At 47.3% G+C, this 23,528-nt stretch overlaps 1 protein-coding gene across 7 annotated transcripts in view; it reads right to left on the reverse strand.

Annotated features, from left to right (window-relative positions):
- Positions 1-1,825: 1,825 nt before the first annotated feature.
- The window catches only part of LOC128348801 (maestro heat-like repeat-containing protein family member 7), a 65,690-nt gene continuing 43,987 nt past the window's right edge, over positions 1,826-23,528 (reverse strand). For 6 of the 7 annotated variants that reach the window (XM_053304483.1, XM_053304482.1, XM_053304481.1 and 3 more), the window contains 9 exons: positions 22,288-22,396; positions 17,996-18,136; positions 16,102-16,278; positions 11,907-12,062; positions 9,701-9,799; positions 9,385-9,490; positions 6,287-6,340; positions 5,933-6,101; positions 1,826-3,421 (listed from right to left, as the gene is read on the reverse strand). In XM_053304483.1, coding sequence (XP_053160458.1) covers positions 5,959-6,101; positions 6,287-6,340; positions 9,385-9,490; positions 9,701-9,799; positions 11,907-12,062; positions 16,102-16,278; positions 17,996-18,136; positions 22,288-22,396 — 985 coding nt within the window. In that variant the 3' untranslated portion in view covers positions 1,826-3,421; positions 5,933-5,958. The remainder of the gene's footprint in view (positions 3,422-5,932; positions 6,102-6,286; positions 6,341-9,384; positions 9,491-9,700; positions 9,800-11,906; positions 12,063-16,101; positions 16,279-17,995; positions 18,137-22,287; positions 22,397-23,528) is intronic. The other variant, XM_053304480.1, reaches the window with a different exon arrangement.

Genomic DNA, 23,528 nt, shown 5'->3' on the forward strand with positions numbered 1-23,528 from the left:
TTTTCACTACAGATGATGTAGGGCAGATATCGGTGCCTGACCCACTGGCACTCTTTGGACCGGACTTCTGGTTCAAAGTCCAGTCCTCCGCAGACTTGGGGGGCCCTCCAAGGCCTGCCTGCCCAATCTCCTGTTTTGGGGGTGGGGATGGGGTGCTGAGGGCCGGGTGCAGCTGGGCCTGCTCCACCTGCCCACACAGCAGGGGAGGGGGCTCTGAAAGGCCTTTAGATCCAGGCTCCAAAATTACCTAGGTGCACCTCTGACCTCACCTTCCCAGGGAGTGAGTTTGAAGAACTGGGCCAAATAGAAGTGACAAGAGATGTCCTGGGGAATACTGATGAATTAAAAACAAATCACCAGGTCCAGACAGCAATCACTTGAAGAGTTCACCCATAAAAGGATCCAAAGGGGATTCAGAAATCTACAAGCCATTTAGCTTAACATCTGTTAGCATCTGTTTGATTGTTTGTCTTTATTTTTAATTGTTTAAGTTCAGGATGTTCCACCATGAAAAAAATATCAGTTATTGCAGATAAGCTTCTCTGAAAGTTGGCTTGCCAGTTTTCTCTTGCAAAGTGCAGCCACAGAGAAAAGTGTTCCAGGGTGCACACTTTATTCATGTGGGGTTCTAATGAAACCCAGTAGGCTTTGCTGATACTCTGCATGGCCTAACCCCAGTACGTGCACCAGAATAATCAATAATACAAGTCAGTATGGAATTATTGCCCTGAAGACAGAAAGTTTGAAATCCACTTATAGAATCAATTGCATTTTCTCAACACAATCAATTTTATAGCCAGCATTCCTTTCCATCTGTCACTAGCCCTGATACTGATATTACTTGAAAGACAGACCCTGATGTTGGTGCTTTCTTCATTGCAGATTGAGAATGCTTCTCCTTCAGACCTTCCTGTTATGCAACAGACAAGTGGTTCTCCCATTAATAACCTCCTTTAAGCACGTCTTTTACTCCTCTGTTTTATGTAGGAGCTGAACCAAAAAACCACCACAAAGCACCTATTACCAAATCCTTTAAAGTTGGAATAATTGTCTCTGCTGAATAAATTGCCTTCAACCTCACTTTTCTTCTTCCTAGTTTTATTAGCCAGGTAGTATTGCTGGTGAGGATCAGGCGTGTTCTTAGGTGGTGGACTCAGGTGCAAGGAGGAAGTCTCGATGTCAAGTATTGCTGGTATTCCAGCTATGAGCGGGACTGGCTGAAGAGATTAAGTGCTGTGTGGGGATATTAAGTGCTGCGTGGTGATTGTTGAGGGTCCCATGGCCATCAATCCCTAGTGAGTGGCCCACGGGTATGAGAGGATCCTATGTGCTTGAAGCAGAATGCAATCAAAAGAGCATGCTCACAGAGTGGCGGATCTACTGGTCATTGCTCTCTAACTCCAAGAAAGAAAGGCTGTTGTGCTGTTAGTGCAAACAGGTGCAGAGCAGTGAAGAGGGCATCATGTTACATATTCATTCAAAATAAACACACACATTTTGGGCTACAGGTCTCTAGCAAGTCCTGAATTTGGAGAAGCCGAGTGCAGAGGAACTATTCACAGAACCCTTCGTAGGCTTCTTTCCCCATGTTGGCCATGTGCCGAGCGCCTTGCTGTGTGCTGAGCCATTCTGGTCTTCCTGTCCTTCACTCACATGCATTTAGTTGTCTACTGTTCCCCAGGTCCCCTCTGTGCAGCCTATTCTCAGAAAGACAAATGGTGCACATGTGCCTGGGGAACAGCAGACCACTGGATGGATGCAAGCTAGGAGACAGATGTGAACATTTGATGTTGCAGATAAAAGAGGAGTCGCTACTTAGACTGAGTTGTACCAAAAGTGGAAGTTTATTTTCTGTAATGTTGACCATTGGATCTGTATCCCTTATAAATTAGGAAATGGTAGTAGCAACCATCCTGAAACTTGTGTTGGAATCGGGAGTTAAATACAAGGGAAGGAAGGCACAGGATTTATTACACACACATTCAGTTTACAATAATCCATGGCATTATAACATTACAGTTTCCCAATTCAAAATGAATTTTTACACATTCAGAATGACAGTGAGGATATAAATTTGAAAAGTAAACAGATTTTAAACTTAGTGAGAAAAGGGAGGAGATCCCTTAAAATAAATATGCCATTCAAGCAGTATCAAAAAGACAACTGAATTTAAAAAAAAAAAAAGTAAAGGGGAAATGAGAAAAGTGAAGGGAAGATACTGGAAATAACTACAACTCGGAGTGACAGATAGCATGTCTAGATACCTAAATCAATGTCAAACAAGTTTACCTGTCAAGGAATTGGGAAGTCCCACGGAGCCCTGGGAATTATAGTTCTAATGCAGGCACTGAGAACTCTGTCTGCAGTCACTAGCCCTATCACAGAAGAACTCCAGGGTCCCTGTGGAGGGAACCTATGACCATTAAATTGGTTTAGGTTAGTGCTATAGCCATGTCGAGAGAATTCCCCAAACTCAATGGGATGACTTAGGAGTTCCATTTTGTATTGTTCTTACATTAACAGTCAACCATGCACATCAGTTCCTGCCAATCAAGAGACATCATTATGTAGCATACTGGCATCATAGACCATAATGTAATCTTACACAGTTTCTCACTAAATGTGGTTGAAGTCACATGCTGTATTCAAAGAAACATTATACAGGTTGTTTTCTGGGATATATCTTGGGATATATTTACATATATTCCAGATATAATCACAAACCAAGTGCTTTCTGATTTATGTATTTTTTGCTCTCAGTGTGATACTGGGGAAGATATCTTTTACAACTTTTTTTTAAACTGTTCAACCTCTTAGCCTAATACATGTAAAACATGTAAGACATAACTAAACCCTACATTTCTGCACATTATCGCCACCCTGAGTGCAACTTTTGCACCACCAACTAGAAGAGAAAGATAAGAGGATATTAAACAGGGAGGTCCCAAAATCCTCCCTCCCCCGATAATTCCCAGATTCCAGAAACAACTCCTCAGTTTAGAGAGGCCTCGTGAAACAATACGCTGCCACGCAGAGCACCAGAGGAAGCGAAGAGGGAGAAATCCCTTGAGGAAACAAGTGGAGGGACCAGAAGAGACAGAGGGGCTTGACATGTCCATCCATGACTGCTCAGAGCAGTAACACATCCTTACATTAGCGGCACGGCAGACTCTGAGCTGTGATTCTGGCCAAGTATCCCACCCCCAGAAGATGAGGGACAGCGGGCATGGTCAGCGATCAGGCCAGGGAGATGGAAACAGCCGGCCAGTCCCTTCAAGCTTCCAGGGGATGATCAGGAACTCGTCTTGGGTGGAGCAGACTCAGGATGGGAGACAGCTTGAATGAAAAAGACTCCAGATGGAGAAGATCCAGGACTGAGCTGAACCGCAGGAAGAGGTCCCAAGTGGTATACAGCAGGCCCCTGAATTCAGAGGAGAAAAGAAAAACATGTGGCCCTCTTCAGGTATTATACAAAGAGCGCGCTACATGAGCAGAGGGTTGGGAGTCCTGCCACAGTCATGATGCGTGTCAGCAGCACCCTGCTCACACTTACAGCAGCAGTCAGACAAATGCTGCATCTGTGACGGCAAGTGCTTTCAGGATTGGGAGGCATGGGGCCACCACGGTCTCATGGACACGGAAGGGCCTGCCATCATGAAGGCTGTAAGAAGATGAGTGGTGGGTGGCATTGCTGTAGTGAGGCAATCGCTCATGTTGCAGGCCCAATTGTACTTGGATAATCTTTTGGAAGTCCAAGAACATTGTTCAAGAAACAAAATTGTCCATTGAATTCTAGGGTGGGGGGAAAAAATCCATGATAAACTGCAGTAGCAGCAGTGATATAATTGTCAATAACCAGATATTCTTTAGCATTTGTCTCAAAATGAATTATGACAAGGAAAAAATGGCGGTCATCAATATCAAAATGTAAAGCATTGATCCAGTAATGGGAATCAGAGGCAGATGGCATTCAGATTTCACTTTCCAATTAGTTTAGGGCAAAGCCAATTCTACCCACTGGGTTGAATGATTCAAAGCTAATCCCTGTGTTTAACTTCTGTTCTTGATTATTTTGGCAGACACTGAGGCTGTTCTCATGGCTGCCTGTAAGAACTACCGGGATCCACATGGATCCCGGCAGCGCCGCGGTGCAAACCCAGCATCAAAGCTCGGCTCTTAACCTGGGTTAACAGAGTGAGTGGACTGTTAACCCAGGCTCCGGGATCGTGTTTCAGCACGGGCTGCTTCCAACCTGCACTAACACAGAGACGAGCACCTATTGCCCAGGTCTCCCGGGGGAATCCCCCAATGCACCCCGCTCATTGCACAGTGCATTGTGGGATTCCCCTGGCCTCCAGAACACTGCACCCGTCACCACCGTGGCAATTGTGTGTGTGGTGGCACGGCATGGTTGTGGCCACAGTCCGGATCATCTACAGGGAAGGTAGGCTTAAGCCTGCCTTTCTCCTGGCTGTGCGATCGTGTGAAATGCCCCACAGACAATTACTCCTAACAATGTGACACTAGTCTGATCCTAACCATGAGCGGAGCGCTGATTGGGATGACTGACAGGGCCAGGGTGGGACGTCTGGCCCCGGTTTAGACGCTCTGCTCATGTAGAAAGCCTAATTGGGGATCACTCATCTGGCTGCTCTTGCAGGCTTTGTGCTCACAGAAGAGTAACCAACCAACCAACCAACCAACCAACCAACCAACCAACCAACCACCCACCCACCCACAGGAAAGTCAGGTTATGTGAGGATACATCTGAGTGGTCCAGTGCCTCATCCTCTATCCCCGTCACAGTCTCAAGCATAGTTCCCAAGCTTGGGCCCCCAGATGCTGCTGGACTACAACTCCCACCATCCTCAGCCACAATGGTCAAACGTGCTCATCGTGTCAGGCAGAAGATAGTCTGGTTATGGTCCTGATAACCCTGTTGAGCCAGGCATGGTGCCAATGGAATCTTCCCTCCCAGGGCTTATAGCAGTTTCAGGGGGCTGTCTTCATCAGGACTGTGGCATATGTGCATGCTGCATCCTTCATCCAGACCAGCCTTTTCCTCACAGGTGCCATTTTAATTTTTTAAAAGCCTCCCCGCCACAGGCATAAACAGCGGGTTTAGCATCACATCTGCTTGGAGCCTTATCCGTAGCTGTTACTCTTCTCCTGGAGACCCTGTGGCTAGAGACTCAGGTCAGACCTTGAGGCCGGGCAACCATCTCATGAACATAAGAAGAGCTCTGCTGGATCAGACCAAAGGCCCATCAGTCCAATATTTTGTTTCCCACCATGGCAAAAAAAGATACCTCCAGGGTGCTTTCCAGACTAGACCCTACAACGGGGTCAGGACGTGTCTCGGAAGTGTGCTTCCACACTTTCTGCACTGTGACTCAACAGTCTCTACGCAGACAGCAGGGTACTGTTCACATTTCCAATGCCTTGTTGCGAATTTAATTGCTGCGAAATGGAGCTAGGACATCGTATATCTGGCAAGGAAAAGTTTCTGTTTTGTTGGGTTGTTAGTTGCTGCGAGACTGCTCCCCCTACTGTTTACGTTAGGAATGCGAATTGCCTGAACCGAGGCATTTTGCTGCTGTTGAGCAACTAGTCTGGAAAGCGCCCGGGTACCTGACAAACAGGGAAGAGAGACTCCCCCTTCTGTTTGTCTCATATGGTATGCAGAGGTATACTAACTCCTAGACATGGAGGTCCTACATAGCTTCATTGAAGTATAGAAACAGGTGTGCATGCAAGGCAAATTCCCAGAAAGCTTTTCTTTGATAGTCACAGGTGAAGGAAACAACCATCTCTACATGATAATGTCCAGCAGCCGGTTCTCCATTGGGGTCCCCTCCGGTTTCCTTTTGCCTAAACTTGCTAGAGTTAAGGGAGAACCAGCCACTTCAGCCTTTCTCTTTCCAATTTTTACCTTTTCCCCACCAAAGAAGAGCCGTTTTATTTCCTGCACATCGTCCTGAATCTGCTGAAACATCTCCCGATGAAGCTTTCTGTAGATGTGCGCCCCATGGCCCCCATAATATCAGATGCCACCAAGTACATGTTGGATGGCTTATTGGTCAGCCTCGCAAGATTCAGAACTAAATGTGGAAGAGGGAGAAAAAACAGAAGCATGCAGCTTGCAAGACAGCACAGGCAGGGCCTGGATAGGACAGGGAGGACCTGGTGGAGAGAAATGGCCTGCCATGCCCCACAGGCAGGAGCAGAGCCGGGGCCACGGCGGGAAAGGGTGGGGTCCGAGGCGTGTTACACAGCACCTACTCACCAGTAGCAATGGCGCATAAGGTTTCTCTGCTCCTTGTCTCCTGAGCAAAGATTTCTAGGGAAACAAACACCAACGTTCATGGCCAGAAAGGGCTGTCATAGGAACTTCATAGGCAGCTGCCATATACTGAGTCAGACCATAGATCCATCTAGCTCAGTATTGTCTACACAGACTGGTAGCAGCTTCTCCAAAGTTGCAGGCAGGAGTCTCTCTCAGCCCTATCTTGGAGACGCTGCCAGGGAGGGAACTTGGAACCTTTTGCTCTTCCCAGGCTGAGGCTCCATCCCCTGCTTGGAATCTCTTACAGTGCTCACAGATCAAGTCTCCCTTTCATATGCAACCAGGGTGGACCCTGCTTAGCTAAGGGGACAAGTCATGCTTGCGGCCACAAGACCGGCTCTCCTCTCCAAGGTGACAAGGCTGCTGCTCTCTGGATGCCAACCACCACCAGGTCTATAAAATAAACATTCGCACTTGGGCAAGCCCAGGGACAGGAGCTTGAAGCTGGAGCCCTGCAGGCCGGGCACTGGTTCCCTGCACTGACCTGACTGGTCAGTTTCCCCTGGGCGTGGGTGTCAGGTGATTGTGGAGAGCCAATCAGTTGCCACTGTATACTATATAGCTCCGAAGTCTGCAGTATCCCCTCAGTCTGGGCAAGTTGCTGCAGAGGGAAATAATTAGATCCGAGGTTCTCACACCTGGGTCCCCAGTTGCTGTTGGCCATTGTGGCTGGGGATGATGGAAATTGTAGTCCAACAGAGATGCCACAATGACCATCATCCCTATCATTGAAATGGCCACATCTTCCAGAGCTTCATTCATTTCCCTCACATGTATATGCTGTTGCTCTTGTTTTAGAGGTGAGCAAACGTTATGGGCTTGAGGTAATGACCCTAAAGTTAGCTTCCAATGCAGAAAGCTCTGCCCTAAATCATGTTATTTAACCCTCTCATCATCCCCAGCTGCAATGGGCTTTGGCCACTGCAGCTGGGGATGATGGGAGTTGTAGTCCAACAACATCTGGGGACCCAAGTTTGAGAACCACTGATTTAACCCTTTAGTTATCATTTCTAGACACACACAAAAAGGTCATTAACAGAAATAAAGACTGAGGTTGTTCTCACGACCACTGGCAGCCTGGAACAGCCTAGCCCAGCTTAGGTTGGTCGTGTGCAGTGCTGGGGTCTCCGTGGATCCTGACGCCTCCGCGTAGCCTAGGTCCCTTAAACCACCCGGCTGCCGGGTATCCTTGGGCTGTGTGCAGCCCAAGGAGACATAGAGACGGATGTCTAGAGGGCCCGTCTAATGGGGGAATCCCCAAATGCACTGCAGATGTCGCACAGTGCATTATGGGATGCGTGGTGGCAGTAAAAGCTGGTTCTGGCTGGAGATCTCTCGGCACTCCTTCTGATGTGCTGAATGTGTGGATGTGCGGGAGGTGCGCCAAAGACAGACAACTTGGTCGACTGTGGGGAAGGCGAGTTAAAAGCAGCCTTCCCCCCGCCCCCGCCCCGCCCACTCTCGGCGACCATGAGAATCACCTCACACTGTTCTAGCCAGGTTTGGGAGCCATGTGTGCTCCCAATTTTTGGTTGTGTGGAAACAAGCTAAGAGGAAAACCAGGGTAGAAGCGATTGTGTGGAAGCAAAGTAGAAAGAAAACCCACTTCTACCCAGGTTTTCCACCTGCCTTGCTTCCACACAATTTAAAATTGGGAGCACACACAGCTCCCAAACCTGGCTAGAACAGTTTTGGATTGTGTGAACGACCTCAAAGAATAAGAACTGTGTTTGCCTCACATTCATTCCTTGTTACCGCCCCGCTCTCTGCATGTGGGTGGGGAGTACAAAAAGATGACTGACAACAGAGATAATCAGAGGAAACCAAATTTTACGGTGAGGCCACTCAGTGACAGTGAGGCCATTCACACAATCAAAAACTGTGTTCAGTTCTACCCAAGTTTGGGAGCTGTGTGTGCTCCCTGTTTTCAATTGTGTGGAAGCTAGGTTTAGAGGAAAACCTGGGTAGAAGTGATTGTGTGTCAGCAAGGTCGGAGAAAACCCTGGGTAGCTTTCCTCCTACCTTACTTCCGCACAATCACTTCTATCCAGGTTTTCCTCCTACTTTGTTTCCACACAACCAAAAATTGGGAGCACACATAGTTCCCAAACCCAGGTAGAGCACAGTTTTTGATTGTATGAATGGCTTCTGTTTCAGTTAAGAATGTTGCATTAGCAGAGTTCCCGGGCAGGTGACAAGAAAATAATGCTTTATACACACACACACACACACAAACACACACACTTTTAAACCCCCCACAAGTATTTATTAAAGCTGCAGATTCAAGCACAACCTTAAAAGAAGCAAACACATACACACCTGCCCCGCCCATGCAGGAAGAACAACTATTTTAAGGTGATGGGCATCACACACACACACACACACACACACACACACACACACACACACACAGTCCAAAGAGTACGAGGGCTTTTTTTTTTTTTTGGCGTCCGAACTATCATTTTAACCTTATGCAATTTGGAGTCATTGAAACTCTTCTCACGATCAGTGAGAAGAGCTTCGGGCGGGTCTGCGGGGAGAGAGGGTTAACGCACTCCTCACCGCAGACGATCACGGAGCCATCCTTGGGTGGCCAGATCGGCTGCCCACACAATTACTGGCTCCGTCATGGAGCTGGTTGGGACGGCGGGGATCGGGGGCTGCCCGGCCCCCGGAAGTTCCAGAATGCACAAGTGCGTGGGGTATTCGGGGAGCCCCCCCCCGATGATTGGCCTCCAGGTCGATTAAAAAACGGGGTTAGTGGAGTGCTTGCTCTGTTAACCTCGTTTAAGGGGAGGGCTACTTTAGTGGCCTAGCCACCATTGAGCCACTGGGCTCGCCCATGACCCCGGTGGTGCTCACGATGGAGGAAAACCGGGCTGGAATCCCTTAGCCCGGTTTTCCTCCATTTTGTGAATAGCCTCATTAGCTGATCATTTAAAAGATTAAAACTCACCTAATTGGCTGAGATATCTTTAATTGGTGGCAGCCATAACTACAGTAACTAGCCCACAAATGAACTAAATAGTAAGGCTTGCCTAAGAGCTTCATGGCTGCATCTCTCAGGGAACGTCGGGGGTTTTCAAGGTATACCAAGGTCTGATCCACAAGGATGTTTTCTCCGTGTTCCTTGTAGCGCTTCACCTAAGAGTCAAGACCAAAAATGGCAAGAGATAACTAGCCCTGAATCCTCTGCAGGGGAGAAGGCAGGTCTGAGAGAGACAGTCCTTTCCTTCCTCACCGCTGGCAAGGGGAGTGCTGCCCTTTTCCTCTCACTTTCCTCAGTTTACAGCAGAGGGAAGGATCCAACAGCCAACTCCCTAGCAGTGGGCACAAAGAGGCACTAGTACTCACAAGACTTTTGCAGAAACCCCATTGGTCAGAGTCATGGATTAACAACTGGATGAAGGATTTCATATACGCATCAATTCTCTTCAGAGCATCCCAGCAAGCCTACAGAAGAGGTGAGAGGGATGAGGAAGCGCAAACAGAAGATCAAATGGCAGACATGAAGGAAGCAATGACTCACACTGGTCTTTCTTCCATATTCCCCTGTCCTGATGCAGTAAAGTTGGTCCTGGAGTTGGCTTCTGTTCCAACCCCCTGAGACCTGTGTGAACCCTCTCTACCTCAGGTTTGGTCTTGGGACCCCAGATGCTGTTGGACTCCCATCACCCCAGCATGGTGGGAGTCGTAGTCCAACAACATCTAGAGACCCAAGGTTGAGAGCCCCTGGTCTATTGCTGTAGCCATGCTCCTGCGACTTCCTTCCATCCTCATATTACAATTTCCACAGACACTTCCTAAGGTGTTGCCATGTTCCAAATCTCGCCAACCCCTCAGGCCATGACCATGACAGCCACTGGTGAGGGTGGAGATTCTCATGGGATGCACCATGTCATATGGTATTGGTCGATGTCACAACATGGGGATGGAAAGCCCATGGAGTTTGAGGGAGTGGCTGGGGAGGAGATAAGGACCATCTCCTACTCCCTCCATTGTTGTGTTGGAATATTTACTGGCAACCCAAAGTGGCCATGTTCATTAATGCCCAAGAAGAACTTGGAAGCCATACACATTAAACACAAGTCCAACTCCAGAAGGCAAGGCCCTGCGACATTTCACACCTTCCTACACCTTATTCCTGAAACTCCCTCCCAGATCCTCTGCTTGATGCCACATCTCTTTCTCTCTCCCATCAAACCCCTCCACCAAAACAAGGGGGCTTAACTCCCTCGGTCCTCCTCATTCTGTAGTAAAACTAAGCCTAAGTATGTGCAACTAGGGATGTGCCCAAACTGGTTGAGTGGTCCTTTTCCGCGCACCGCACCCTTCCAGTCCGATGCTGACTGGGACGGCAAGAAGGCATTCTGCTGCCCTGTGCCCGTGACTCTGGGCACAGCACCGGCGGGGGAAACACACGGAGCGGGGGAGAGCACCCTTACGGTCCGTTAAAGGTAACCCCTCCCCCCCACCACCGAACCGTCGGTCAGATGGTTTGTGCACATCCCTATGTGCAACTGCTACCCTTTTTTCCATCTTCCTTCCCTCCCTCCGTAGCTTCACTTCGGTGAATTTTAGATTGCAAGCTCCTCAGGGCATGGACCGTACTTGCTTGGAAACCAACAGATGCATTGATGGGAGTAAAAGCATAACAAAGTCAAGACCCACCATCTGAAGGTGGTCAGGATCCTACAGTCTTCTAACTGCACACAGGGCCATTTTCTTCCCATGAAAGAAGTCTTCATGGGTCATCCCATGAAACTGAAGGCCAGGAAACTTAGGACTGAGAAAAGGAAGTACTTTTTCACACAGCAAATAATTAATCTATCTCTGCCATGGGATGTGGTGACGGCCACTAGCTTGGGTAGCTTTAAGAGGTGTTTGGATAACTTCATGGAGGAGAGGTCTATCAATGGCTACCAGTCGGAGGGCTGTGGGCCACCTCCAGCCTCAAAGGCAGGATGCCTCTGAGTACCAGTTGCAGGGCAGTAACAGCAGGTGAGAGGGCACGCCCTTGCCTCTTGCCTGTGGGCTTCCAGAGAAATCTGATGGGTCACTGTGTGAAACAGGATGCTGGACTAGATGGGCCTCCTTGGGCCTGATCCAGCAGGGCTCTTCTTATGGATCTCTTCCCTCTGGGTGCTTTTTGACAAGGAAAAGAAGCTCCCACTGCACCCACAAGAGTGGGAGAATCTGGTTCAGAACTAGAGCAACACAAAGCCCACCCCCCCATCTCCCCTGCCATAGTCTCAATTGGAACCCCCATGCGTGTGCTATGTACAAGAGGAAATCGCCTGGCATGCTTGCAGTGACATTATTAATGCTTTGTGCAGTGCAGCCCTCAGCATCCTTTCTTCCCTGACTTGAAAGGTATGTGAGGCTAGCCTTGGATTGTCTACCCCATTTCAAAAGGGACATGTGGGTCTCGTCGTATTCAAAGGCAGCCAGTGTGCAACTTCAGATGCTTGGGAGAGCAGCTGACCTCAAGAAACGCTTGCCCCCGCCATGCCCACTCTTCCCTTTCTAAAACCCAAGCCAGAAGCATGCCGCAGCCTACCTGGGCCACAGGGACACTCTCGTCTTGGAGGTGCACCATGAGTGGCACCAGGCTTTGGAAGGTGAGGTCTCTCATCTGCTCTCTCTCTCCTCTTTTGACGGTGTCCAGCAGAAGGATGAAAGTCGTGATGGCTGCCAGTCGCACTTTGTTGGATGCCTGTGTGTGGCCAGCAGAGGAGGGCGGAGAAGCTTGCTTAAGGTCATTCCTATCCGTGCAAATGAGGGACGCCCTTCCACTTGAAGGGCCACTCCCAAGCTGGCCCAAGCTAGTAGCCGAGCTTATACTGGGAAGTCCGGCATGGAAGGAGAAGCACAGGCTGAGGTGCCGGAGGGAACTGCGTGTCCTTCCCCTCCCACTGTTTCTGGTTGCTGCCCCATTTCCTTTGCTCCATTCAAATGAATGGAGCTGAAAGGAATGTTGGACTTACCATGAATGTTCATCCTCTCCAGCGGATGGAGGTTATCATAAGAACGTAAGAACAGCCCAGCTGGATCAGGCCATTCCGACTAGTAGCCATTGATAGACCTCTCCTCCATGAAGTTATCCAAACCCCTCTTAAAGCCATCCAGGTTGTTGGCTGTCACCACATCTTGTGGCAGAGAATTCCACAAGTTGATTATGCGTTGTGTGAAAAAGTACTTCCATTTGTTGGTCCTAGATTTCCAGGCAATCAATTTCATGGGATGACCCCTGGTTCTAGTGTTATGTGAGAGGGAGAAGAATTTATCTCTATCCACTTTCTCCACTCCATGAATGATTTTATAGACCTCTATCATGTCTCCCCACAGTTGTCTTTTTTCTAAACTAAAAAGCCCCAGGTGTTGTAGCCTTGCTTCATAAGGAATCTGCTCTAGGCCCCTGATCATCTTGGTTCATTCATTCATCTGATTTCTGGAGAGAGAGAAAGGGGAATAGATGCTTTCAGGCAGCAAACGCTGCTTGAAGGTCAGGCAAGCACTCGCTCATGGGCGGGGAGGGGATTTCTCTGGGGCCAGGCATACCCCGTGCGTGTGACATCACGCACACGGGACGTTGTCAGAGGGGCCGCCGGGCGGGGCCAGACCCAGACCGCCGCTTGGCTGGCTCTGTGCCTGTGAAGCAGGTTCGAAGTTCCCTCCCTGGTGTCTCCAGATAGGGCTAAGACTTCTTCCTATAGCCCTGGAGATGTCACTGCCAGTCTATGGAGACAATACTGAGCTACATGGACCAATGGTCTCACTCAGGATAAGGCAGCTTCCTATGTCCCCCTGGGTCTGGATAACCTCCATCCACTGAAGAGAGGTTATTGATGAGTGGGATATCGAAGAGCAGAATGGCCACCTTGGGTGGAGTTAGCTCACTGCTAAAAGTTCTACTGAGTTATTCCGAGAAATAGTTGTCAGGGCAACTGCCTTGGGATTCACAAGTACTCCTATTTATCTGACCATTTCACCAGGTCTTCCCTTCAACAGTGACTTCAGGATATCCAGATGCTTCCCTTTTAGGGTCAGATAAGTTGCCAGGTAAATAAATGCTGAATCCAGCTGCTAGGACAATAAAAGCTAGCACCAGGCAGGAGCTCTGCGACATCCTGTTGCACTGAAGTAGGCAGAACGGGAAATGGGAAGGCTTCTCCCACCGTAGAGGAAGCGAGAGCCAAGTCTTTGCCTTTGAAGCGAGTGAGAGCAGCAACCCACTCAAGGATAACCACCAGTGAAGGAGAAGAGTCTTTTCACTGATATGGAAAGTGGAATAGAGCCTGCTGCAACTGAAAAAACCTGTGATGAAGAAATGCAGCTGCCTCCTTGCATACAGAAAGAGCAGGTGTGAGGATAAGCCAAATTGATTGTCAAAATATTCAAGAGGTCTCCAGACTATGCACAATTATCTTTATGGAATTTGCTGCCTGAAGATGTGGTGCTGGCCACTAGTCCTAGATTGCTTTGAAAGGGGCTTACACAAATCTGTGGCGAATTGGGCTATCAAGAGTATGAACAGAACCCATCATTCAGACAGAGAATGCCAGTATGACTGTTGCTTCAAGATCTTCTTGTGTACTTCTTAGGGTGCTTCCATATGAAGAAAAGCTACATTTGAAAGCTACATTTCGGCTGTATCAAGTCTTCTTGAAACCCCTTCTTGAAATCCCTGCTAACGGAGGCACCTTTTTAAAGTGGTGATTCTCCGGGAGAGCAACTGGCCCTATCCATCCCCAACACAGCATCCCTCCTGTGGCTGTTGCTGGTGTCTTTCTTATGTTTCTTTTGTAAATTGTGAGGCCTTTGGGGACAGGGAGCCATTTAATTAATTAATTAATTTCTGTATGTATTAGTCTATTGGTCTCCACCTAACTTAAGGCTTGGACTTCTGTTGTCTTCTCCCTTCAGCTTATTCACACTTCTCCCATTTAATCAGCGATTTTGAAATCAACTATTGGATTTAATACAGAGAGTATCTCGATGGCCATTTTGTATTAGGTTTTTTTTTAAAAGATTTATAGTTATATTTCTATTGATCCCATTCTATAATTTTTGTATAGTTGGAGAGTGTTTTTAAAGCATACAGTTTTATCACTGTTGTATTAAAATATTCATATATTATATTTGGATTCTTTTTTTTTAATGCTCTTGAATATTGCTGAATCCAAACAGTGTTTTTTAATTCCTTTCTAAACAAGGAACAGCCAGGGGAGCAGCCAGGGTGGGGGACAGGGCTGAGGACTGAATCTGGAATTCCCTGCCTTGCTTGCAAAATGGAGAGGAAATCCGGGTGTTTTACATACCAGTCTGCATACAGAGATTGGGCTGTATGGGGATGCTCTGGCTTGAAGGGTGGCACAAAGAGGGCATGCTTGGGAAGGGAAGGAGGAGAGGGAAGGAGGGAGAAGGGGAGGAGGAGGAGGAGGGAGAAGGAGGGAGAAGGGGAGGAGGAGAAGGAGGGAAGGAGGGAGGGAGAAGGAGGGAGAAGGGGAGGAGGAGGAGGAGGGAGAAGGAGGGGAAGGGAGAAGGGAAGGAGGAGAGGGAAGGAGGGAGAAGAGGAGGAGGAGGGAGAAGGAGGGAGAAGGGGAGGAGGGAAGGAGGAGAGGGAAGGAGGGAGAAGGGGAGGAGGAGGAGGGAGAAGGAGGGAGAAGAAGGGGAAGGGAGAAGGGGAGGAGGAGGAGGAGGGAGAAGGAGGGAGAAGGGGAGGAGGAGGGAGAAGGGGAGGAGGAGAAGGAGGGAAGGAGGGAGGAGAAGGAGGGAGAAGGGGAGGAGGAGGAGGAGGGAGAAGGAGGGAGAAGGAGGGGAAGGGAGAAGGGAAGGAGGAGAGGTTGGATCATATGAATAAAAACGGAGCACCACTCGGGGCGGCCCTTCCCTGAGGAGAGGTGAGGCAGTCACCTCAGTCAGCAGATTACTGGGGGGGCAGCAAAGTGGCAAGATGCTCTCCTAACCCCCACATTGAAACAAAGGTTAATGGGGAGGAGAGTATGCAGGAGAGATGGTGAAGTGGCAAGAAGCCTTCCTGCCCCCACCCGCCCCACTTAAAAATAAAAAAGGGAAAGAATGCACCCAAGAGGTGGCTGCATTTGGTGCCGTGCCTCAGGCCACAGAGGTCCTCTTGAGCTGCCCCTGTTGCCAGCCCCCCTGCTAGATCTTTTACCTTGGGAAAGAGGCAACTAAGGGGAGACATGATCGAGGTGTATGAAATCATGCATGGAATGGAGAGGGTGGACAGAGAGAAATTTCTCTCCCTCTCTCACAACACTAGAACCAGGGGTCACCCCATGAAACCGAAGGTGGGAAAATTTAGGACCGACAAGAGGAAGTACTTTTTCACACAGCGCATAATTAATCTATGGAATTCCTTGCCACAGGATGTGGTGATGGCCACCAGCCTGGATGGCTTTAAAAGGGGCTTAGACAGATTCATGGAGGACAGGTCTATCAATGGCTACTAGTCTGGTGCTGTGGGCCACCTCCAGCCTCAGAGGTTTGATGCCTCCCAATACCAGTTGCAGGGGAGCAACAGCAGGAGAGAGGGCATGCACATACCTCTTGCCTGTGGGCTCTCCAGAGGCATCTGGTGGGCCACTGTGTGAAACAGGATGCTGGACTAGATGGGCTTCCTTGGGCCTGATCCAGCAGGGCTCTTCTTATGTTCTTATGTTAACCATTCCAATCAGAGAGCCCTCTTCTATATGCACAGACACCATCCCACTCACCCCAGCCCAACTCACGTCATCAAAAAGGGGGAGCACCCTGGCAGCCACATCTATCGTGAGGGAACTAGCTTCATTGTTCTGCAGGCTCCTCAAGAGGCTTGGCAAGAGTTTGAGGGCCTTCACGTTGATTTCTCGGTTTGCTTCCTTCAGTCTGGCCAGGATATCTGGCAATGCAGGCTCCAGTTTAACCACCTGTAGGACATAAAAGCCTGCGTGTCAAATCTCCAGAGAAGCAGAAGAGTCATTGCTTAAGTCACAGCAGGGCTCACTTGACTTTCTTCCTTATGGTAGTTGGCTTGGAAGGCAAGACATCTAGGCCAGTATTGTCTGCTCTGACTGGCTCTGTCTCTATCTCCAGGGCAGTAGTGTAGTAGCTGCAAATTCAGAAGGGCAGGTACTCTCCTTGACAGACCCCATGGCCATGCCCACCCCAACAGCCACACCCAGAGCCGCCCTTACCTGTCAATGTTGGGGGCCCCCAGGGTGCCCCAAACCCTCTTTAGTCTGTCCTGGGTGGTGTGGTTTGTGCCCCCAGGAACCTACGTGTTAATAAATGATGCTTAATTTGCAGGAGGGGGGGCCCCTCCAAAGACCTTTAGGTCCAGGCTTCAAAATTACCTAGGTGCACTTCTGGCCACACCCACCTGATGGATACATGCCCCACTTAAACAGATGCAATAATTCCTGGGGTTCTGTTACAAGAAGTCAAGGATAGTTTCCTAATCCTACAGAGCTTGAACTTCATCTGATTAATCACCCAGTAAAGTGACCTAGATGGCCAACCACACAGGGCGGAGGATACTCCTTGTTACAGAAGACAGGGAGAAGGGTCATAAAATCAACTGAAGTCTGATATTCAGTTATTTAACAAACTGTTATAATAGCAAGAGCAGAGTATTTTTCCAATTAGAAAGCAAAGGGCTAACCATTATGGAGTGGGGAAGGTGATTACTGCTTGCTCAGCCAAGCAATGCTTATTTATTTATCCATCATATTTTTATACCACCCTATATAAAATCTCAGTGGGCTTTACAATTTAAACCAAATATTTTATTTATTTATTGTTAAATTTATATACCACCTTTCATTAAAATGATCCCAAAGTGGTTCACACAGAAAAATTAAACAAGACTATAAAAATACAACACAATTAAAATATTAAGCTAAAATATAAACACATAAATATGACAAAAAAGATTTACAATACAAGCATACAAAATACAGGAAGCAGCAATAGAGACAATCATATAAGCCTGGGTAAAAAGCCAAGATTTTACACGCTTTCTAAAAACTGTGATGGAGACCGAGTTTAGTTCGCATTTAGTTGGAATACCAACTAAAACCTAAAACTCATGTAAAAACAAATTCAAATTACCATCAATAAAAATTTAAAACAGCATAAGCTAAAAGCCTGATAAAACATGTTTTCAAAAGTCATTTAAAAACAACCGGAGATGTGGAGGTTCTGATTTCATTTGGGAGTGTGTTCCAAATTTCTAGGGTAACCCTAGAGAAGTCCCAGATTTGGGTTGCCACCAAATGAGCCAGTGGTAACTGCAACCAGACCTCCCCCAATGACCTTAATAGGCCGCGGGGTTCATGAAGAAGGCAGCACTCTCTTAAATAGGCAAAGGGAGAAAGGATCACGGAGGCCGGAGTTGCTGTGAAAAACACAGGACCAGCGTCAAGGAAGACAAAAGACTGCTTGCCTTCCTGCCAGCTGCTCTGTGGCCTGCTGAAACCCTTGAATTAGAAATGGTATCTAGTCTGCATCCCTGCAGCAATACACCACTGCTCCAAGGCAACGGTCTTTCCCATCACCGGCTACCTGACCCCATAGGCCGAGATGCCAGGCACTCAACCTGGGACCTGCCGCATGCAAAGCAGTGGTGGGCACTGTGTCTCTCACCTTCTCTGGATAATCAGCCAGGTAAAGCATGCCATCAAGTGCCAGAGACCTGAGCTCACATCTAGCTGCCATCAGCTGCTTGCTCAGTTGCCGGATGATAAGGCTTTCATCATCGCCTTCAAATGTTTGCTGGTGCAGAAGCTAGAACAGGATTGCAAATGGGGCTTTAGAGTCAAGGCAGGTTTGGAGGGAGTCCCTTCATAGTCCCCCAATTCAACTTAATGAGCATCCGGTCTACTCCTACAATAGTGCAGAATGTGGGGCACAGAATGCCAGAAAAGAGTCAGGGGACAAAAAGTCAGTTACAGACAGTTGCGGGAAAGGGAAGGAAACTGAAAAGAAGACACCGAGGAGGGACCTCACAAGAGGACTTTCAGCTCAAGTGCAAAGGGGAGCAGAAAGTTCCCTGAAATTCCTCAGGTGCACCTTTTCCACAGCTGCTTCCCTGATAAGCACGAAGTAATCTTATCTTATCACCAACTCTTTATTGAGAAACAACTCCATTTTTCCTCCTTCTCCTTTACCCTCAACACCCTTGATAGGATCCCCACTGGGACAAACTTCTAAAATCACAAAACATAAAAGACTACCAGACAGAATACAACACATCCCTCCCCTACATAACAACCAGGATTTAAAATCCAGTGACAAGGTCTTGAAGTCTTTTGCGTGGTCTCCTGTCGCACACACTTCTCCTAATTCTTAGGGTCTCTGGCATAGGAGCTGTTTGTGATTTTTCTTCTGGTACCGAGGATCACTTTCATCAGCCTCCTCTCTGAGGTCAAAACTGGAGGCAGGATCAAATTCCTCTCCAGTTCCCCTCTTGAGATCAGATTTCCTTCCCTCTTTTATGCATGCTTGAAAGTCTCGAACTGTTCCATTTCTTTCCATCATCCAATGTGACAGAATCTCCTCGGATTTTGCTTATTAGTTTTGGTACCGAATATTGGGAACATTCTTTTCTTGCTTTATAAGGCAGACGTACTTGAACAAAGTCCATGACCTGAAAGGTTTGCTGTTTCGCACCCTGTTTCCAATCCAGATACAATTTATATTTTTGTTGCTTCTCCCTTACCCGATCACGAATCTTTGCATCCTCAGGGTGAGAGGGCATGGAAAGCCCTATCAGTTGTTGCCATGGAGTAAGTTTGGTGGTAGCTTTGTGTCTTAGTTCAAATGGTGATTTTCCTGTAGTAGAATGAGTAGTTAGATAAGCAAATAATTTCATGGATTTCCTCTTTCCAGAGTTGCCTTTGTGTAGTAAACATGCTTAAATGTTCCTTCACTAACCAGTTCATTCTTTCCACTAAGCAGTTCCCTTGAGGATGGTACAGGCATTTCCACCTGTCATTTTGAGAACAGGAGCCATGGAGCAACTTTTGAGACAAACTGTCTAATCAATTTAGAGTAATACTCAGAGTCCTAAAAATGAGCAAAGTGTATCCTTGTTATGTGGCTCTGCTGCCTCCCAAACAGCTTTCACCAAGTTTGTTTTGGGATGTATGCCACTCTGAGATGTTGTGTGCCCCAAGTATGTCACTGAGTGTGTGCAAAACTGAGATTTTCCTGCAGAGATAGTAAGTCTGTGTTGTCGGAGTTTTCTTGAGACTTCTGTCAGTTTAGCATCATGCTCCTCAATGGTTTTGCCACACACTAAAATGTCATGCTGAAATTAAGTGATGCCATCCATAATCCCCCAAATTAATGCATCCTTCTTTGAAATACTGAAGATGAAGAGGCTAATCCAAAGAGCAGTCTTTTGAATTGAAAAAGACCCTCTCCTCCTCCTCCCTTTCTCATTTTTTCCTGACTCCTCTCCAACACTCTTTGCAGGATCCCCACTGGGACAAACTTCTAAAATCACAAAACATAAAAGACTACTAGAATACAATATGACTGTCTCGTGTTAGAATGTTAGTTGCTGGGCACCCATTTTTTTAAAAACCCCAAAGTCACCTTATTACATAGGAACATAGGAAGCGGCCATATACTGAGTCAGACCATTGGTCTATCTAGCTCAGTATTGTCTTCACAGACTGGTAGCGGCTTCTCCAAGGTTGCAGGCAGGAATCTCTCTCAGCCCTATCTTGAAGATGCTGCCAAGGAGGGAACTTGGTACCTAGGTGCTCTTCCCAGAGTGGCTCCATCCCCTGAGGGGAATCTCTTACAGTGCTCACACATCAAGTCTCCCATTCATATGCAACCAGGGCAGACCCTGCTTAGCTATGGGGACAAGTCATGCTTGCTACCACAAGACCAGCTCTCCTCTCCTGTACAGTACAGGACAAGGTACTGATTACAGTACAATGCAGCATCATGGTGAGGGAACTTTGGGATTTTTTAAAAAAGTTAGTGCTGCCAGTAGCCACTGAGAGGAGCATCACTGCTGTTAAGTTCACCCAGCTTTGGGGCCCCTTGAAAAGCTCCAAAATGTGGAAATGAAGCTGTGAAATGGAGGGTGGAATTTTGGCTCCGCTTTAGAGACATCGGAGAGAAAAGAGGAAAGAAGAGGTGCAAGTTTATAAACATATCAAAAGGTAGTACATCATTTTGAACAAACAGACTGAAAGGTGCTTTTTCTACTGATGCCCAGATTATGTTACTCAGTAGTACTACTCAGGAGTTACTCTAAAGGACTACTTAATTTCAGTGAGCCTACTCAGGAATTAGCCTGGATGTCAGTCATCATTATGTAAACAACAGTGGTTGGGTTAGGTTTCATTGTTTATTCATTGTTATGATTGTTAATCAATTGTTGTGTAAATTGTTTTTTGTCCACAGATTAAAGAAATAACGTTCACATTCATTAGACTCAAGAGTTATTGACAATTTGTCTCTTCTGACCCATAACTGAGAATCATCTCTATTGCACGCCTTTACCCAAAGAGCTGACTCAACTATCTATTCAGTTATAAAACTGATGATCTCGCCCTTTGGTTCAGTTTGAGCTCTTAAGGCAGCTTACAACCATTGAATAAAACAATTTTTTGAAAACCAAATTCCAGTGCAAAGCTAAAACAGCAAATTAAATCAGAGGGAATCAGAGACAACATTAAGAGGAATGAAGAGGTTGAAAGGTAAAGGAGAAGGTCTTTGCCTGATGCCAAAAGAACAAAGGATGGTGCCTGGTGAGCCTCTCTGGAGAGAGACTTCTAAAGTGGAGCATCACCTTTTCCTGCCTCTCTCTGCCATCCTGCCCCATCCCGCCCCAGCATTTCAGCGTGCTGCCTGCAGGTGTGCTGCTTACAGGCAGTTAACCATGCAGCTCTACCTGAAGAATGGCCAGCCTACAAGCAGGGTGGTTCCCAACATTGGGTCAGGGCTGGCAGGCAGAGAAAGAGGAGTCACTGGGGCTGCTGGGACCTAGAGGGAGCTTCTCCTCCTCTGGCCCCACATGGCTCATTCGGACGAGCCGCTACTGTGGTAGGGACACCTGAGAGGGATCTCTGAAGATGTTCATGTGGGAGAAGGTGACCATTGATCAACCTGGTTTTCAATCTGCACGGGAACTTATGGTTAAAACCAGTACTTTGCATTTCGCTTGAAAACGGGAAGCCAATGAAGCTGTTTAAGAACTAACCTGATGTTCTGTCCAACCATCCTTGGTTAACAATCTTGCAGCTGCGTTCTGAACAAATGGATGTTTACAAGCACTCCTCAGAAACAGCCCACATCAAACACATTGCAATGATCTAACCTGGAGGTTACCTGACCATGGATCATAAAGGACACGGCTATTTTTGTCCTGGATGGGACAAGTACTAACCATGGGAATGTAGGCTTTCCCAATCATCTTTAGTACCAAAAAAATGAGCTGCCATTATTTGTTGTGGAACATGTGGGGAAAATACACCTCTGTCCTCAATGTCATGTGGTTGTTACAGGTGATTCAGATGTCCTTCCTCAAAGGAAGCACAGCATTGGCAGAGAAAGATGGTTGCTGGGTACTGTGCAGAACTTGGTTGTGTGTGTATAAAGTGCCTCTAGGATTGTGTCCATAAGTCACTGATGATAAGTGGCAAAATTTCCCTCTCCACCACAACTGTTAATACCTAAAATATTTTTGTACCTTGAAAAACGTTAATTTATTTAAATACTTTTTGCAAGTTGAGTGGTCCCCATGTACATCCAGTCCTGGAACTCCTAAGGGCTGGTGACCTCTCTTCATCCATTCTTGCTGCTAATGATTGTGTTCTTGCCTATTCTGTGGATGGACTTATGGCCTCAACATGGCCTCTTCTACCTACCTCAGTTCTCCTCTTCCTTCTGCAATGAAAGACAATAAGGCTTACCTCAACCAAGAAAGTCATTACAGTGATGTGCTTCGTGTCCTCTTTGTTGTCCAAAATGTCCACCAGAAAGGGCAACAAATTGAAGCATCCCTGGTTTCTGAACAGGGCTCTGTCATTGAAAACAGAAAGATTAATCAGAGAAACATAAAGGATCCAAAGATCCATCCAAGCAAGCCTCAGTTATCAAAGAGGAATAACTGGTCATTAGTCACAGGATCAAACTATGACAATGTAACTCTGATGTATGTCCCTTCGTTGGGGGTAATTATTTACAGAGCAGAGCATTTCAGGAGCTAACTCACTCCCATCACAGCAGAAGTTAACAGAGTCTCAGGGTCAACAGCTTGTAAATGATAAGCATGGAGATTCATGTACGGTTAAACTAATCTACTTATTCAGAAGTACATGATGATATCAAAAGACCTTTATCTAACTGCTGGCTACATGTTGTTGGTCAGAGAGAGACCAATGCTTCTTTCTGTTCAGACAAATCGCATTGAAAATATAAATAGCGAAGTGCCCAGCAGGCTGAGCAGTCTCATGAAAACTAACTACTCGAAAAAACAGCAACTTCTTAATGCCGGATATTTGATGTCATCGCAGCCATTAAATCTGAAACAAGGCATTGGAAATCTGAGCGGCACCTTGCTGTCTGTGTTGGGACTGCAGTGTCACGATGCAGGAAGTGTGGAAGCACACTTCCGAGAAATGTCCTGACCCCGTTGTAGGGTCTAGTCTGGAAAGCGCCCTATAGAAGCATGGTGCTCAGAGAGAGAGCTAGAAACATTCTGGGAAGAAGGAGGAGGAGCAGAAGAGGAGGGAGTCAATCCCAGGAAGTTCCTGAATATATTCTATCCATAGAGGGATCATAGAGGCAGAGATAAGCAGGAACAAAAAGGAGATCTTAACTATCTATCTCTAGTCCCAATGCCCCTAGTTGTTATTAGAGTTACTGTTGCAAAAGGTCGATGTCATCTGGAGCTGGATCTCCAACCCCTTGTAAGTTAAGAAGAGGGATGGGACAAACTGTGGTGTGTGTTATTCTGGGCGAAAAATCCCTGTTTGACTCTTGCCCAGGTTGCCACCTTAAGAGGAGTAGTTGAATAGCATACATCAGGGGAGAGATTCAGCGTATAGGTGCTTATATGCCAATGCCAGAAGCCTCCGAGCCAAGTTGGGTGAGCTGGAGTGCTTGGTTGCTAACGCAGAAATAGATATAGTGGGCATAACAGAAACATGGT

The sequence above is a fragment of the Hemicordylus capensis genome, chromosome 3 (genome assembly GCF_027244095.1).
Source record: "Hemicordylus capensis ecotype Gifberg chromosome 3, rHemCap1.1.pri, whole genome shotgun sequence".
Taxonomy (NCBI): Eukaryota; Metazoa; Chordata; class Lepidosauria; order Squamata; family Cordylidae; genus Hemicordylus; species Hemicordylus capensis.